Source organism: Crocodylus porosus, unplaced genomic scaffold (genome assembly GCF_001723895.1).
Source record: "Crocodylus porosus isolate Cpor-Errol unplaced genomic scaffold, CroPor_comp1, whole genome shotgun sequence".
Lineage (NCBI taxonomy): Eukaryota > Metazoa > Chordata > Crocodylia > Crocodylidae > Crocodylus > Crocodylus porosus.
This window is the reverse complement of record NW_017728918.1, coordinates 104,766,427-104,785,423: the sequence shown is the minus strand read 5'-3', so window position 1 is coordinate 104,785,423 and position 18,997 is coordinate 104,766,427. Positions and strand designations below refer to the sequence as shown.

Here is an 18,997-nt window from a genome sequence, read left to right as displayed (position 1 = left end):
GTAACACCAAGCTCTAAGAAGAGTGAGTTTAACCTAAGGATAAAGACAACAGAAAGAAACAAAAGCCAAACTTTAACCCTAGCATATGGCATACCAGCTATTTTTAAAATCTTATGAACTCTAACTACAGTTGTACTATCTCCCTAACTGTAAATAAGATAATTAAAGCTGTGCACAACTTGAAGCAATAAATTAAGTAGAAAAGCAAAGGAAAATGAGTATGCTTTGTAATGCTGTAGAAAAGGAGTTCATTCAAACAGGAAGAACACTCTAAACATTCTTCACCAAAAATAGTGATACTTATGAAGGTACCCATTAATAAACCTTCCATTCCGGTAGTAAGGGTAAAGCACTGTGAAGAACATAGGTGTTCAGGAGGATGTAGCTTTTAAAGGTAAAATTATGATTCTTTATCCATTTAATTCAGTGGGAGCAAGATTAAACTTCTAAAAACAGTATCACTGAAATCAAATGGGTAATCATCAGTTCAATTTAGAAGTATTAAAGAACAGAATGGATGAAATGTTATAAAAATATGCAATCTCTATAAAATCATCTACCCTGCTGGGTAACTGTGAGCTCATTAGTTCTAGTTGCTCTTGTTATTGATTTAGAATCAAGCTGGATGGAACAGGTTTGCACAAGGCCCCCGCTACGTGTGCAGGTGAATATACTGGGATAGAAAGTGAAACTTCCAGGCCTGGGGGATTGCAGTGGCCTGAGGTCGGCAGCTGCAATCTCCCAGGCTCAAGGGTGCATTTTATTGTGGGCATAGGGCACTCCTGTGGCTGGGAGCACTGTCAACTGAAACCATGCTACACATGCAAATTAAAGCTTGATAGCAACCAGCTGTAAAGTTAGTGTACATTTTTTAGGTCTAATTTTATAGGTGGTTGGAGCTTTTTATAGTACGACTGCTACTTTGCACATGTTTTTAAGGTAATTGCACAATTATGCAGCTAATTTGTGTGATACCTGTAACATTTAGAGGGCCTTAGTCCACTTTCATTCCTAATAGATAGAATAGACTCTGCACCTAAATGTTTCTATATTCCCTAATATTTGATTTTGGGCCACATCAGTGCCGTTCAAAATTTAGTTGCATCCCTATATGGCAGTGATTCTCAGCCAGGGTACTGGGGAACCCTGGGGTACAATGAGGTTCTTTGAAGTCAAGCATGAGGAGATAAGCAGATAACGGCAAGTTGAGGCTCCAGGTGTGAGGAAATAAGCAGAAAAAGGTGGGCTCAGGCTCTCCCTACCTGCCTGCTCCTCAGCCCTCACTGCTCGGCACCTCTGCAGGGAAGTAAGCATTTAAAAAATTAATTTGTTTTTGAAATGGGGTGCCACTTAATTCACAAAAATTATGGAAGGGTGCCTTGAATCTAAAAAAGTTGAGAATCTCTGCTCTCTGGTAACATATCACCTCATCTTCCCCCAGAGACTTGGTTCCTTCGCTGGACTAATATTCTATTGTGAACCAAGTTGCTGCTTAGTAAGAGGGAGATTGCAATGCCTGGCTCAAGTAAGGTTGCCTTAATTGCAAAATCAACACTTGAATTGCACAGAGCAACTGGATTTCACTTCACAGAAAGTGCTATGAATTACCACAATTTTCCAGACCCAACAGCTGTTTGCTGTTGAGTCTGGATGTTTGGAGGATTCAGCTGCAGTTTGGAGCAGCTGATAATCTACAGCTGTTCTCCCCTACCTTCCCCACTCCCTCCTCCCAGCCACAGCTTGGGATCATGGTTCATATTGTCATGGGATCAGGCCCTTTTTAAAGTGCTCTGGAGCTGTGCACTTATGTTTGGTCATGGCTGTAAAGTGCTTTCAGGGGCCAGATGGGCCAAAAATTGTCACTTCTGTTTGTGCCTTCAATTACAATCAATGGGCAAGCAAGCTAGAGTTTAAAGCACCAACTAATTCAAGCTCAGGATTTTTATATGGGAACAGGAGTTGGGTGAAAGGCAGCACTTAAAGTTACATGACCTAAGCGACTTCCCAGGGCCACAGATGAAGCCTGTGGCAGATCAAGGACTTAAACCAGGTCTAGTCCTAATTTAGTATATTAACCAGCAGATAGTCCATCTTCAATTGCAACCCCACTGCTATAAGGAACTGTTAAGGAAGCACTGCAGTTAGGAAAATGACTGTGAAGTGTGGTGGATTGATTGGCAGGCTATTTGGATGAGAAAACCATAGGGCTCCATTTGTTTAATACATATATAGTCTGTCACTGGCAAAATGGATACTTTTGAATTATTTGTACCTTTCAACATTTAACATCACTTTCCCACCTCGCACCAGCTATAACATTTGAATTAGGTCATGAACTCTGCATCGCGAGAATATATGAAAGGGTTGCAAACAAACTTTAAAAATGGATCAGTAAACATTACAAATGGATTCTCTTTTAGCTTAGGGAGACTTTTGCACATAAACTGATTTAAGTGATCAGAAACTGGTTTAAAACTGTAATAGAACAGACGTTCGGTGCACATAAACCAGTTTGAAAATGGCTGAAACTGGTTTGAGATAAACCTGGTTGAATGTAGTATCAGACTTAACTGATCTGGCTCAAACTGGTTTATGCAATGTGTGTTCCAGACCCCTTGCTGGTTTCAGATAAATCAGACACCCCCAGCATCCCAACATACTCTGTGGGCTGGGCAGACCTCTGCTCTACAGCAGGACTAGCTCCTCCCTTCTGTTGACTGGCTGCAGCTCCAGAGACTGCGGGATATTTTTCCCCCTCCTCTCACCACTCCCTGCTAAGCAGTAATTCCCCCCTCCTCAACCGCCTTGCTGAGGAGGTGCCTGTGTATTAGCTAGCAGACCACATGCTGGCTATGGTCCCTGCTGAATCAACAGGTAGAATCAACAAGTAGCTGGTAATGTCTCTCTGTTGTTTTCTTAATTGAGTGTGTCCTGGGAAGCGGGGTGATGCAGGATACTTACCTGCAGCCCGGAACGCTGCTCCCAGGGAACAGCGGGTGGAACCGGCAAGGCTTGTGGGCTGCCTCTGCGTGCAGCTGCGACCGGCCGGTGACATCAGCACTAGACGCCAGCTGGTGAAGATAAAAATAGTGGCGGCTCCGGTGGAGGGGGAGGATGTTCCTGGGACGGAGCTGCTGCAGACATTGCAGGTGAAGCAAGTCCCAGAGGAGTATCCCAAGGGGGCTGGAGAGCCAGAGTGAGGAGTGTTGGGGAGAGTGGCACCCTGTTGGCATCTGGCATTGCGCTCCAGAGGAGGTGTTCTGGCCTGGAGGAGGGAGAGCGGAGGCAGCTATGAGGACACTGCAAGACGCAGGTGGAGGGCCGGGCCAATGGGGAGTGGAGGACGGCACGCTGGGAGGCCAGAGCTTGGGAGGACCCAGACGAACGGTCGTGACTAAGGCGGGGTCGCCGTCCTAGCCCAGGAGGGCAAGCATGAATGGGCTTGTGTCCAAGGGACAACGGATAGGGTAGAAAGTCCCTAGCCCCACTTAGGGGGCTAGGTGAGGTAAAATACATGGGGTTTGGTGGAACAGCACTGCATTTGGGGCTGCAGGCGATTGGCCCCACGTTGGGGAAGTCTCGGGAAAGCACCCAGGGTACCAGGCATAGGGAGGCCATAGAACCGGTCCTGGAGGTAGCCTCTCGGGGAGCGGGGTTAGGAGTGAGGCTTGATAGGAGTGTATGTGACCTGACCCCACAAGGCGTCAGTACGCAAGTGGGGAGGGCAGGATCTGCTAGGAAGGCCTCAAGACATCACCGAGGCGGCGCAACGAAGGTGGCGTGAGGCCAGGGTGCAGGGGTGGTGGAGCCTCGTGAACAACTGCCGGGTCGGACCCTGGCGCTGAGGGACCCGTCAGACAATCCCGCCCATTGCAGAACATCAAGACGTGGCAGGCGAGAATGGGATCGTTGACGCAGGAGGGTAGAGCTGACTCCACGCTTCTAAAGGGCCCGAAGTGGAGTAACATTTGGCAGGAAAAGCCACCTCCACGTGGATAGTGAAAGCCCAGCGGGCACAGAGTGATAAACACTGTTATCAATTCCCTGCTGGCTAATCAGAGCTCCTGCTGGACCCTGGCCATGCCCCCCTCAGCTCAGTGCTATGGAAGGAAGGGAGGGCTGCTCTAGTGCCCCCCCCCCGGTTTCTAGCCTGAGCCCCTGCAAACATGTGCCTGCAATTCTGGGATGTCTGTCTGGTTACAAAACTGATTTAGCCTAGCCAGCTTAGACTAACCTGCAAAAATTGAATCAATTCAGGCTTAGGCTTTTTGAATGTCTGCCCCTAGCCTTAAAGGAGCAAAATGTGGGGAAACCATGGCTTTTCCCTTGCAGGCTGGCAGAGTTCCAACCTGCCAGGGGCTGCTTGCCCCTTTCGCCCCACACATCTCCCCTCTGCCCCATACACTGGGGTGCAGGGGCCTGGGAGCAAGGCGGAGGGGTGGGCAGCGGGTTAGGAGTGAGATGCGCTGGGTTGGCACTGGTCATCAATGTTTACAAATGGGTACTGGTACAAAAGTGCATTGAGAACCATGGGTTTAAATGCAGCAGACAGTCACTGACATAGGTGTAATGTTTGCTGGTGTTATTGGCTGTATATAAGGAAGAAACACCAACTATTTTTTCATATCAGGAATGTACATTTAGAAAAATGTTAAAATTAAATCAATATTTTAATTAAATGCAGATTAATTTTAGAGGGGTGTAGGTTGTAGCTGTGTTGGTCTAAGGACATAGGCAGACAAGGTTCTTTGGTAAATCTGATATCTCATCCAGGAAGAGCACACACTAACTACAGGTGCTTCCTCAGCCCGATGAAGGGTATTTAAACCTAAAAGTTTGCTAAGAAGAATTTTTCCAACTATTTGAGTTGGTCTAATAATAGATGAATTTTAGAGAATTTTGAATCCACTTTTTTTTTATATCTGACTCCATGAAAATACTTTGTACTTATAGAATGAGAGTTATGTATAGCAGAGCTGCTAAAGCAAGTATCAAAGTAAAATTTATATTTTGGCATGTGTTTCAGTATTAAGGCTGGTTTTATCTCACTTTCATCTTTGGCTATTGATACTGATTGTATCAGTAATCACAAGAACCTTCACTCTGAATTTTAACTAAAAATGTATTTTTAAATATTTTCTTATAGCCGCAGATCTGGCCAATATACCATGCACCATGAAAATTCTAAGAAAGCTACAGAGAGACCAGCCTTTGACCGCTCAAGTTCCCAAGATTCCTTAGATGAGTTGTCTATGGATGATTATTGGAAAGAACTGGAAAACATCCATGAAACTAGGAAAAACAGTCATGAAGAGGAAGAAGTGGTTGTGGTGAAAGAACCAGATGGTGAGGACACATAGTTTTGTAAAAAATAATTTTATTGTTTTGGAGGGTTTTTTTGCATGTCCAGTTTGAGACACATTGGGCACATCTAACATGTGCAATCAGTGTGGTTGAATAAACTCCAGTGCAGTTTGGGCTGGAGCACTGGGTATTGTTCCTGGGTGCAGCATTTACACATATGTGCAGGATGGCAGCACACTGAGGCGGGGCAGGGAGCCCGGGGGTCAACCTGCCAATCCAGAGTTGCTCCGTCTTGGCTCAGCACGCTGTGGAGGGTCTGGCTGGGGCACAAGGGTGCTATAGCGTGGGGCTAGCTGGGATGTAGCCCTCGCACTGTAGCACCCTCGTGCCCCAGCCAGCCGAGTCACTGTCTACACATGCGTTGCAGCATATGAAATAACTGTGCCATAGGATAGTACTTGTGTCAGACAGTGGTATCCTATGGCACAGTTAATTTAGTTTACTCTGGCCTAATAGTACCACATGTGTAGTCAGTGATACTTTGCTGTGGAGCTAATTAGTCAGCTCTGCAATAAAGTGCATATGTAGATGCCCTCATTAAGTTTCACTGCCAAAGATACAGAGGACCTGAATAACACCGAGTGAATCAATAAGAGCTACTCAGTACCAGTAAAAATCTAGGCCTGGTTGCCTCAGACTGTACACCCAAAAATGAGATACCAAAATTAGTGACTACTTTAAAAAAATGGATTTAAGAAAAACTAGGGCAGAGTAGACAGAAGATCAGTTCTATTTTCCTAAAGTGATATTTCCAGAAAATAAGAACAACTTTGTGTATTTATAAAATACTGCCTTAAGCTTTATAGGAAGATTGCATCCCTGTATATAGGAAAAATTAGATTACTTTAATTACAGTAGATAAGATAAAAATGTATATTGGAAATCCTCATACTTTAGACTAGAGCCAGTCACTAACTACCTAGGTTTAGCAAGCAAATTCTGCAGTTTTAATATGGCATAGTATTCGGTTTCGGGGGAGTGGAGAAGAGGTATTTATCTTTCTCTGAAACACACAGTACATTCAGTATTCTGGAGAATGAAAAAAATATGCAATGGATGAGATGACTAGAAACATCATATCAAATTCTGGATTTCTTACTCTGACATAATTCTTATCGATTTGTGGTTTTCCCCAGGATTTGGCTCTATGACAGTACCAAATGTGTAATATAAATTCTGTACATGTTCATTAAGTGCTTTGCTCTTTTACAAGGACATGAATGAAAAAGTACAGTAAATATTCAGGAATATATGGTAGAATTAGATCTTGAAACAAAAGTGGTAACAAATTATCATCCAATCCTACCTAGTGATCACTGGAATCTTGAGAAGTGACATTTGCAGTCAGCTCAATGCAGTCCTCTGTTAGAAGAGAACCTGCTGGCAATTTTTTAAATTAGAGAATCATCATGAAAAGGGTGTAAAAACAGAGGTGGTTATACACTCTAGGTCAATCATAATATGTAACAGCAGTCTTCTGCCCTTTCATGTTTAATGAACTGTCAATAAAGGATACCATATCAGCCATAATAAAACAGTGATCACCTTACAGGAAATTAGTATAAATTAAAGATTACATCACTAGAAAGGATTAAAATTCCATTAAGGTCATGCATTAAACTTGATCACCTTTCAGCAGAGCAACTGCACAAATTAATGTGCCCAGAAAACAAGGCAGGAAAAATATAGAAGTGGGTAAAAAGCATGAATCCTGAAGTACACTCTGTTACCTTGTATACAGGAAGAGTGCTGATAAAGCTTTAAGACTTTTTTTTCCCCTCCTTTCATTGGAAAAGGGCAGGGAGAGTATGAGATCTTCATGTGTTTAGTTTACTGAAATGACAAAGTAGTAAAGGTCATGCTTTATACTAAAGTTACATTTATAAAATGGTTTAGGAAGGGTTAGATTAATCAGTGGTAAATGAGACTGTTATTGTACATGTAAATGGCATTGTCCTTGTGGGTTCTGTAACAAACAATATCTGATTCGTTCTTTAGTTTGAAAGTCTTGGTATCATGCATGTACCCCTTAGAAAGTAATTTATAATTTTTTTAATATCGTGGGTGTGTCTACTCATGCTGTTATGCCATCTTAAATTTACTGCACAATAAATTACTGCACAGTAAGCAGGAATAGGCCAGCATCTACACATGTAGGTGTTAAAGCACATTAATGCTGTCTGTGGACTGACTTGGGGATAAAGTTAGTCCCAAGTTAGTCCACACACAGAGCAATACTGCTCAGTAAGTGCAGGTACACTGATACATTTGGTCTGATATTGGATTGGCGCCAGGATAAAGAAAATTGATCGTGTTGGAAATTTGTCTGATGTAGCTAATAATTTGGCTGATAAATGCTCATGTGTGCATGCAGCTGCAGCGCAGCACATAGGCAGTGAGGAGCATGGCCCAGCAGCTTGGAGAGCTGCGTGCAGTTGGTGTGGTGGAAGGAGACGGAGAAGACAAGGGACTTGGGGTTGTGGGGGAGCAGATCAAGCCCCCCCCCCCGAGAGGGAGGAGTGGGGCTGGGACAGGGTTTGGGCCAAGCACTCCCCAGCTAGGGCAGGCATGGGACAGAGCCATGGTTTATGCGGGGGGCACAGGGTGGAGGCAGCTCCCACCTCTACACGCTGCTCATCCTGGAGCCACTGGCCCAGTGCTCACTTGCTGATCTGGCAGCTCCCACTGCTGCTTTCACTGCTTGTCTGGAGGGTATGGGAGCAGGGAGGGGTGTGTGCCTTTGGATCTGCATGGGGTGGGGCAGGGCGAGCTGGGGCTGGGGTGCACGGGGCTCTTTCCAGCTCGCTCTGCCCCGCCCCACGCAGATGCCTCCTTAAAAATCAGCTATTGGTATCAGTCCCAAAAATCTCTATCAGTGCACCCCTATCAGTAGGGCGTATACACATGCATTAATGTGCAGTAATTAATTGGGCGTATATTTGATACCTGCATGGTGCAAATTTACAGAGAAATCAGCATAAGTCACCATACTTACGATGCAATACAGGTGTGCATGTGTAGACGTGTGCCCATATTGTGCAATAATTTTGCTTACTGCATAGTAAATGTGCGTGTGTAGATGTGCCCATGTGTCTGTGCTGAAAACTGTTTTTGGGCCACTGTTGACATTTCCTAGCAGAAGCAGTTACTGTGACCTACCTTCTAGCCTACTATGTGCATACACATTCATGCACTTTGATTTTTTTTTTCTCTCTTGGCACAGAGGGTGAATTGGAAGAAGAGTGGCTAAAGGAGGCAGGCCTTTCAAACCTTTTTGGTGAGAGTGCAGAAGACCCTGTAGAAAGCATGGTGTTTCTATCCACATTGACCCGAACTCAGAAAGCAGCAGTACAGAAACGAGTGGAGACTGTCACGCAAACCATGAGGAAAAAAAATAAACAGCACCAGGTTCCAGATGTTAGAGATATCTTCAGGATACAAAATGACCCAAAGGAAAAAGTAAGATTCTGACTGATTTTATTTTGTTTGGCTCTCCTAAAACCCAGGCAGAGGATCTATTGCGAGATTGTATCTAAATTCAAAAGTAGAACTTGCGTTGACTTCAACAGGAGCAGAGTTAGGATGGATTTAAGCTAGTGCCAAGTGTTTTTAAAAAGTAAGTTTCAAAAGCAGATAACTAATCAAAAGGCAGCCATCTGCTTCTATATAGGAATAAACTAAACATAGGGAGTTTCACAGGAATTATTCTGTTGGGAGGTTTGGGTGTGATCAACTCTCCACTGGAAACCTCAACATGGTAGCATCTGATGCAAACTTATGCTTCTTTGAATTAGATAGTCTACAAGGTGCAACTCTACCCTGCCTTCTCTTTGCACATTTATAGCAGGAGTTCGTAGTTCAACCCTGGGCATGTAGCAGCAATGCAAGGAGGATCAGAGTTACTGAAAGTTAAGATGAGAGCAGGCAATCTCCCATTCCTTCAAACTTTGTGGAGCTGAACATTTTCAGACAGTTTGTAAGGCACAGAGGTGTGAACTGAGAAGGCAGGGAAGATGTTGCCATTGCTGGCCCCAGCCCCGTGGTTCTGGCAGGGACCCATGTGCACAGCACTGACCCAGCCTGCCCTTCCCCGCCCCACCACTCCCTGCCCTGCTTCTGCTCTGGACTTGCCTGCCCAGGCTGGGCAGTGGCAGCAGCAGTGGCTGCCAGGCAGAAACTGTTCCTCGGCATGGGGGAAAAGCGGCCTCTCCCCCTCACCGCTGCTGGGCCTGTCCTGCTACAGTGGGCTGGAGCATGCGCTAGGCTGCCCTGTGCCTCCACTGCTGTCACTGCTACCTCCAGGCTGCGTAGTAGGCCTGTGCAAGACAGCACCATTCTGCTTCGACTTCTGTTTCAATGGAACAGTGTTTTTCTTTCGAGTTTTGTTTAATTTCGAAAGTGCTTTTCCATTTCATTTCATTGAAGCTCTTTGGCTGTTTCAATGCTGTTTTGCCATTTTGTCCATAGGTTATAATGGGGAATCACAAAATGCAGCAGGCAGGCAGATCAGGGGCTCGCCGCTGTGGGGGCTGTGCTAGAGTTCTCCTGGGCGGGTCCCCAGTTTTGCCTGCCAGATGACAGACTGGAGCTGGGCACAGCCTGCACACAGTGCTGGGAAGATCGGTGCTGCTGCTGGCCCCAGGCACAGCGGCACCTGCCTCCTGTCATTCAGCAGGCATATTGGGGGCCCATACCCTCGGGAGGACTCCGGCACAGCCTCTGCAGCCCTTCTGGGCATGTGGGTGAGCCCCTGATTTGCCTGCCGGATGAGAGGAGGTGGGTGCTGCTGGTTGGGACTAGGCCTGAAGCCAGTAAGCCTGGCTTTAAAACTCAAAATGTTTCGAGTTCCCTCGTTTCATTTCAAAGCTATTTTGAAGGCTTTTGGTTTTTTATTTCTCTGTTTCAAGCTCAAAATGTGTCAAAACATTTCAAAACAAAACTGGGCAAAATTTTGCATAGCTCCATTGACTCAAGGCAGCCCAGCGTGGGCTCTGAGCAGCTGCAGCAGGCTGTGGTGGGGGGACGGGGCTGCTTTTCCCCCCTGCTGGGGAACAGTTTCTGCCCAGTAGCCACTACTGCTGTCACAGCCCAGCCTGGGTGGGCAAGTCTGGAGCAGCCGGGGGCGGGGTGTGCCAGGTTGAGGCCGCGCACCTGGGTCCCCATTGGTACCATGAGGCTGGGGCCAGTGGCAGCAGCAGCTGGAAAGAGCCACCACCATTTGGGCTGCCTAGAAGAGCAGTCTAGCCACGGAGTTGCCTCAGCCCCACTGTGTGCCCAGGGGGTGACAGGATGCGCCACAGTTGGGCAGCGCAGAGCAGGTGTGGAGTGGGCTGGGGGCAGGGCCGTGTGCACATGTTCTGGCTGGTCTGCTCCTGCTGGGTTGAGTCCAGAGCAGGTGTGGCATGTGGCCAGGGCTCTGCACTGTTAGCAGTGGCAGGGAGGCGCCACCGGGCACATGGGCTCTGGGCTGTTGTGGGATGAGGATGAGGGCGCGTGCTGACCAGTTCAGGGGGACACGCGTCAGGGGACTGTCAGGCACACACTGTTGTACCCACAACCACACCCTCTGCCCCATACAATCACACAGCCCACAGCCCTACACTCACCCATACCCTCCTCTGAACCCCGCACACATACCTGCACACCTCTGGGGGGAGCCCCAGTCACTGCTGTGCACTCCCCCCCACCACACACATGCATGAACACACCCCAAGCCACTGTCCCCCTCCACACATCCCGCATCCCCCCCATAAACCTCATACCCTCTGACTCCATCATACCCCCTGTAGTATACCAGAGTAAGACTTTATTTTGGGCTATTATGCAGTCCCTTCTATATACATGACTTAAACACACAAATCAGGACAAAAACATTTTTTAAAAATATCTTACTATGGATGGATTTTTTTTGTATATATATTTTTTTTCTGGTTCCAAGATGGCGACCCCCCCCCCTTCCCAAAAGGAGCACTTCTTGGAGGCAAGGAATGGGACTTCCAGTGACCAAGGTCAGGGATTTGGGGGCGGGACTTCTGGTCCCAATATGGCGACCAAGGGACTCCTGGGGTACCTGTCAAGGGGTGGGGCTACCCTTGCAGCCCTTGACAGCTCGCCAAAATTCATTAAGTGGTCCTCCAGCCAAAATAATTTCTTCCCCCACCCCCAATCTAATAGAATAACAATGGAGGTAGCATGGAGCTGTGTCACTTCACTTTCAACTGTGGGACTTCAGCAGCATATCAAAGTATATTCAGTTTTCTCTTCTTAAGCCATAAATTATTCAGCACTCGACAGCTGGATACAGTAGTACTCAGTATCTCTGTAGTTCCTTTAAAATACTTGTTTTTAATATTGATTAATTTTGTGTGAAGGAATTCAAACAGGCAAATGTCAATAATCCTGTAGTACAGTAGTGTTCACCTTCCAGGCCTCAGGCCAGATTTGGCCTATGGAGCTGTGTCATTCAGCCTGCAGTACTTCCAGCGGGTCCAGAAATTTGGCAGCAGGGGAGTGTGGCAACATTAAATGCTGCTTTCCTGCTGCCAAATTTCCAGACCCCTGGAAATCTCTTCAGAGATCAGTGGGGTTGGGCCAGTGCACAGGTGCATCCAGGGCAGGGGGTCGAGCCAGTATGCAGCAGGATCAGGCTAGCACCTAGCCAACTCTGGAAGCACAGGAGTGTGCTGGAACGCAGCCAGACATGGGTGCATGGGATCCAGCCCACAGAGTGACCCTGCACCATTCATCTGGTCCCCAGGGCTGGAACGTTGGTCACCTCTGCTGTCGTGTATGGAAAGACAGGATGGAGTGTAAATACGAAAATAATTTTTAAAAAATATTGTCTCGCACTTGTCCCTTCCATAGGAATGAAATAACAGAAATGTCGGCCTGGAAGGGTCATTAAGGTATCACCTCATTCTTCTAGTCCAATGATGATAAGCCTACCCAGACCCTCTTTCACTGCCTAGCCTGTTCTGAAAAGCCTCCAAGGAAGGGCATTCCATATTTTTGCAAATAGCTTCCCCTTGTTCTTATCCTTACAATTATAAATGGGGATCTGCTTAGCTCACTGTGAGACGATGTAATTTTTACAGTTCGGTCCTTACACAGAGCCAATTTTTTGCAGGCGTTTCCCGGTGGCCCCACCCTTCACCACTGATTGGTGGAGAGGCATATATCATATAACTTAATAGCAAATTTTGCAGAAAGTAAATTATATCATGTAATTTATCATATTAATGTAAACTAAATATTAAATTTTGCATCTAAATTTAAATATAATATTCATATAAATGTATATACAATATAAATTGTAACCTATATCATCATTATTTATTATGTCATGTTCTACAAGAAGTTTAGAAAGTAAATTATATCATGTAATTTATCATATTAATGTAAACTAAATATTAAATTTTGCATCTAATGCAAAATATAATATTCATATAAATGTATATACAATATAAATTGTAACCTATATCATCATTATTTATTATGTCATGTTCTACAAGAAGTTTAGAAATACTAATTGATGCTAACCTTAATAGAAACAATTTAACTTCACTGACTGGCACCTTTGCTTAGTTTGTCATTAGCAGCTCTCAACCATGTGATCTATGGCTGCAGTGATTGTCACATTGTCTTTGTATTGTGGTAAGTATTGGGACATTCTAAAACAGCATATTATATGAATAATACACGAGGGTTTTTTTTAGGTTAATTCTATAGGATATCACGGCCAATGCAATATTTCCTAGTGAATGAGAACAATGCCATTTTTTGCGGTTTCTGCGAAAACTGGGAAACCATGAATTAAGTAGATCCTTAGTTATAAAGTTTGCAGTGTTGCAGAACAGGAGCCAAAGCATTCTGCAGTTGATATTCCAACCTAAAACAGACTCTTCATCCTGCCACCAGATGGAGAAAAGCAGGACAAGACAAAAATTGGTAACTTTGTGAACCTCCGTTATACTCCCTGCTGTGTCCTCAAAGAGCACCTGGGATTCTGGGACCATTTAACAAATTCCCTGCCCCTCTCTCTCTGCACTGATCAACAGTAGTCATTCTGCCGTCTCTTCTGGAATTATTTTCATGTGCCTCTTAGGAGCTTGGATTTTAACAAAATAAATCTGCCGGGTTTTATCACTAAATATACTGCAGTTCATCCTTAGTTTCTGTATGTACTGGGATGTATAGCACTTATCCAAAATGCCACATCAAGGCCAGATCATTCAACAGCTTTTTTAATATTTGGCATCCTCATTAACATTCTGAGTTGCCAAGGGAGATAATGAATATTAATAAGGAGATTAGGAAAAGTATGGGCAATGAATATGTTAAAATGTGTGGCAAATTTTGAAATATTTTACGCAGCATAATCTTAGACATAATCAATTGAACTTCAAAATTTTCCTTTTAACTTTTTTTTGGCATATAAACTCAAGGCTAGGTTGTGTTTCATCTTGCATATTTACTTTATAAACCAAGGGCTGCATGTGGGTGTCCTGTATGCACAAACATGCGGCTGATCTGGGATGAAAGTCATTTTGCTATTTTCCTTCCATGTATCTTTTTGGGATAGACTAGCCCTATTACTGCTGTGTTGACAAGCAGTGTGAACAGCTAGTACTGCTGACATCCCTGCAAAGAGACAGGGATCAGAACCAGACCGGAGCACCTAGTGATGGGACTTCTGTTGCAGGTTCCATTTGTGCTGAATTTCAATAGAACCAATCCAAATTCCTCTTGGGGGCTTCCACTGAAATGTAACCTGTCTTCATTATTTCCCGTTAACATATTGCACTGTGTATAAGTTGAGTTTTGAAGCCCAAATTTTAACTGTTAAAATTCAACCTCTATTTATACACTGTATCGCCATCCCCTGTGGGCGGCACTATATCACACTGCCTATGGGTGGCACTGGGCTTGGCATTTGGCTAGCATACCCCAAGCATCACTGCTCACAGGGGATGGGGGTGTGCCAGCCAAGCACCAAGGTCTGCTATGAGTGCCAAGCCCAATCTAATCACCTGTGAGCGGCACCGGGCTTGTGCCAGCCGAGGCCAGCAGAGCATTGGCCCAGGCAGTGCCACTTGCAGGGGACGGGGCTTGGCTCAGCCAGAACAGCCCAGGCAGTGCCGTTCACAGGGGATGGGGACTTGTCAGCCAAGCACTGAGTCCTGCGCTGCTTGCAGGGGCTGGGGCTGGGCTTGGCGCACATCTGGTGCACCCTGATTCCCTGTGAGTGGCGCTGCCTGGCCCCATCTGTTGCAAGCAGCACTGCCGAGTGCCAAGCCCAGCTGTGCCAACCAAGCACTGAGCCTGGTGCCACTTGCAAGGAACGAAGCTGGGCTTAGCACTCGACAGCGCCACTCACAGCAGACAGGGCCAGGTTTGGTGTTGGACTGGTGCATCCCAGGCAGTGCCACTCACAGGGGATGGGGCTACACCACCAGCTGAACCCTGAGCCTGTCCTTGTCCCCTGCGAGTAGTGCCGCAGCATGTGGTCATCCCCCAGGTGCTCAGCCTACTGTGAGGGCATGTAGGGGCTGGTATAAGTCAACCCCTAACAAAAAGTTAGGTTGAATTAAACACTGGATCTACAAAATTCTCCAATATCTTTTTGGATCAGAAAAATGGGGCCGCCTTGTACACTGTGTCAATGTATACACCATGAAATATGGTAAATTACAATCTAGCAATTCCTATTTATGTTGCAAGTCACTTCTTCCAGTGACATGGTCAATATAAACCAACTAGCCTTTATCACTGTCAATTAGCTCGTCATGCCAATTGATTGAGGGAATGAATATGAGAGGGTACACAAATCCACAGTTCCTTTTGAAAACATATATATTTATACATAATGTAACCCATCTAACCACAGGCATGAACACATAGGAACACCTTACTAGATAACAGCTTTCTCTTACGTTTTAGTATATTACTGTTTAAATCTGTTTTCTATATTCTTTGATTATTTTGTCAACCTCCAAGTCAACCAGGAAGATGCACCCTGATTGACAAGATGCTCAATACAGTGTGTATACTTTAATCAGTTCTTAAAGGCTCAAGCCTTCTAGGTATCTCCCAGTTCTTCTGGGTTGTTCACTGCTTTCTTTGTTACATTCCAGGGTGGGTCTGACCATCAAGCAAGCCTTAATTTTAAGGAACTAATCTAGGGGGAGGCAAAATTTGGCCTGTGGACTGGATCCTGCCTGCCAAGTGATTCCATCTGGCCAACAGCAGGTCCATGCAGCCCACATGTGGCCAGCACTGCTGCCCCTGCTGGTGGAGATACTGCCTAGTGCAACTTGCCTTATCCCCAGGTGTGGCTCTCAGGCATGCTGGTAGCTGTAGTCCACAGAGCAAGGTGGGGGTGACACAGTGGCTGGACTTGGTTTCCTAGCAGCCCTGTTACTGCCACCTGGGAGCAGCTGTGTGCTGTGCCACCGTTGCTGGCTCCTGGCCTCACTGCCCAGACATACTGAACACAGTCACCCTGCATCCATTGCTAGGGATGCTGAATGGAGTGGTTGTGCAGAGTTTCCCTGGAGACTGGTCCGAAACCCCCAGGCAGGACATGCTCATCCAGGTAGATGAGATGGGGATGCAGGTGGGTGGAGAGTGGCGCCTGGGAACAGAATGGATGGCCAGGGCTGGGATCATGGGGCAGTGACAATACAGAGCTGGGATCTGGGGCAGAGCTACAATCCACTCCTCAAGTCTCTGTGATGCGTACCAGTTCCTTGCTCTGCAGTTCACTCCAGAACTGGAACCCATCGCAGGGACATAGAGGGAGTGGATCACAACTCTGCCCCGAGCCCTCACTTTATGCTGTCACCACCCTGCACCGCTTGCCCACCCTGCTCCCGGGTGTGCCCTTTGACCACTCATGGCCCTATCCCATCCACCTGGCTGAGAGCTTTCTGCCCACAGGGGTACTGGGCCAGTCTCCACAGAGACCTCACCCATCCTCTCCACCTGGCTCGGATAAATTGGAATCTCCCCAAGCCAACTCTCTCCCCTGCTGTGACGGGTGCTGAGGCCAGGTGAGCACAGCCCCCCCCCGCCCTGTAAGAGCTCAGCAAAACTCCTTAAATGGCTCTCTAGCCCAAATAATTGCCCACCCTTAGGGTAACTCTTTCCTACTTTAAGGAAACCAGGATTTCATTCCACATATTGTAGTTGGAGATGTAGCAACATCAGAGTTGGGTTTGTGTTCACTTGTGCTTTTTGTTAACAGATTTAATTTCTTAATTTGGTGGGTTTCAGATCCCATGTCTTTGTGAAGGAGGTTGTTGTCCAGTACCCCAGCCCTCAGCTGGTCTCGATATAGAATGTTTCAGGCTGCCTAGGTACACTGCAGGAGCAGAAACAAAAGTGTTGCTTGCATCCTATAATTTGCTGTATTTGAATAGATATTCAACTTTACAGGTGGATTGGTTTCTTTCTTTGTTTTTTAGGTCTCCGATGGGAATGAACCCCCATCTGTGAAAACAAGTATAAATAAAAATGAAACACAAGAGGAAGGAAAAGGTAATGCTGAGCAGATTTCCCATCTTCTTTCCCTCCATTTATAGTTTCATAACTTCAGGCCTAGTCTTCAGTATGCTCTATGTAAATCCTGGTTAAATTGTTTGTGGGTATGGGACACACATATTTACAACTGAAATATTTTAAACTGCATTAGAGAAGTATGGTAAAGCATACTGAGGAACAGTGATGAACTTAAGTGATAGTCTCATTCTAATATCTCATTCTTAGCTTTCCCGACTCTTTATCCTTTTGATTTATCTCTTCTGTTCTTTCAATACAAGTAATAAGATTTAGTGGATAAGCTTGGTAGTGTATGTTTTTGTGTGTGTGTGTGTGTGTGTGTAATTAGATATGAAAAATCAGCCACATGACTAAGAAAAATAGAAGGAATCTGTATATATTTAGGGCTCCAAGTGAGAAAAAGGATCATTATTAAGATAAGTTAGTTGAATATATTCAGGAAAGAAAGAGATATTTGCTGTATGTCTTTGTTGGCTGCCTCTGGTCCTGAACCTTTGCATGAAGGGGTATAGCACATAGAGAGAATATAAGAAGCATCCCTTCCTGTGGTCTCCCATGAAGGGGCACAGCCTGTTTGTCATCCTTAGATGAGACTGGCTTCCATTGAAATCACTGGCAGAACTCCCAGAGCATAAGAGTGATAGATCAATCTCACACTTCCCACTAATTCTCCAGCCTCTGTCACCACAGTTGGAGGAAATGCCTCTCCTGTGCTCTAGGAACTTGCAGGAGGAACTTGCGAAGTGCCTGCCCAACTTGCACTGTTTCCTGGAGGTCCTTTTTGAGCAGTATAGATACTCATTGCTTACAAAAGTAGCCTGTATGGCTGTCATCCAGCCATAAGTGCCAGTCACTGAAACACTGAATTTAGCATAGTGTAGGTATGCATGTACACACACACACATGCACGCGCACACTCTCCCCCCTCCAAAATAAAAATAAAATCCAAACTACACCCCCCCACATGTCTTAAGCAGTGAGTAATACCTGCATTATTTTTCTTGAGTCTTGCTACTAGTTTTTACAAGGAGGTGAGTAGCGCTTGTCCATTGCCCAGATACTATTTTGTATATACATAGATGGGGAGGAGGATCAATTATCCTCCTCTCAAATCACTAAACTGTCGCTTACTTTAGAAATACATCTGAACCATTTTAGAGAAACAGCTTGCAGAGGGTTACAACTGAGAAATGGCAGCAAAATAGAGAGAAAAGGGATAGAGATGAAACACCACAAATACTCAACATTTTGTGCGTTTTCAGAAGCATTATTAATTCCTTCCTCCCCTGCTTTTAGCAAACCTTTCTCTGGTTCAAATAGTGAAAAATTGGGAGGGTTGCCAAAGCGCTGGTTCAGCACAAGGGAAGGAAAGGATGCCTGGTGCCTGTGTCAATAAAACTCACTGTAGGATTTGGAGCTGGAAAATTACCAAGCAATTATTACAGAGTTTTATCACATCTGGTTCTTTTTTTTTCCAGTGGCCCCAATGAACCTTTTAGAAATGGAAAGCTTTAAAAGGCAAATTCCATATGCTAGCTCTCCACAGCCCAGATTGCAATGGGCAAAGCAAATGCAGCTTACTTACATCCTAATACACTTCTGCTTCTGCCAGCATGCTGAAGTGGGCTCTGCTCCCAAGATTAGAACAAGAAAATCAGTTCAGTTCACTGGGAAGCCATCCAAGGTGTGAACCATGTTAGAAGTGCTGCACCTGTTTCAGAGCTGTGCCATGATCCCTTTTTTTCAAGAATAAATGAGCTAATTGGTGTTACATAAACAGTGGATGGTTTTAGAGGCAAAAAGTAAACAATATGTGACACCAGATACCCATGAAATCTAAATTCAAAGGCATTACTGTCAAATTTAAATGTTTTTTGTAACCGAAGAGCGTCCCTGTTTTACTAGCAAAATGGATTAATGTGATCTTTTATAAAATATCTAAGATATACATATATAGGGAAATGTTTTTAGAAGTTTAAATCGAGATGCTTTCAGCTTTCTAAGTCATATGCTATAAGCCTATTAGTGTGAAATCTGAGTTAGTCATCACCTTCAGAGGACTGATCATGTTCCT

At 45.3% G+C, this 18,997-nt stretch overlaps 1 protein-coding gene across 2 annotated transcripts in view; it reads left to right on the top strand.

Annotated features, from left to right (window-relative positions):
- The window catches only part of ARHGAP18 (Rho GTPase activating protein 18), a 109,646-nt gene that overhangs the window by 46,632 nt on the left and 44,017 nt on the right, over positions 1-18,997 (top strand). Inside the window, exons 2-4 of one of the 2 annotated variants that reach the window (XM_019538020.1) lie at positions 5,147-5,346; positions 8,588-8,823; positions 16,830-16,902. In XM_019538020.1, coding sequence (XP_019393565.1) covers positions 5,147-5,346; positions 8,588-8,823; positions 16,830-16,902 — 509 coding nt within the window. The remainder of the gene's footprint in view (positions 1-5,146; positions 5,347-8,587; positions 8,824-16,829; positions 16,903-18,997) is intronic. The other variant, XM_019538021.1, reaches the window with a different exon arrangement.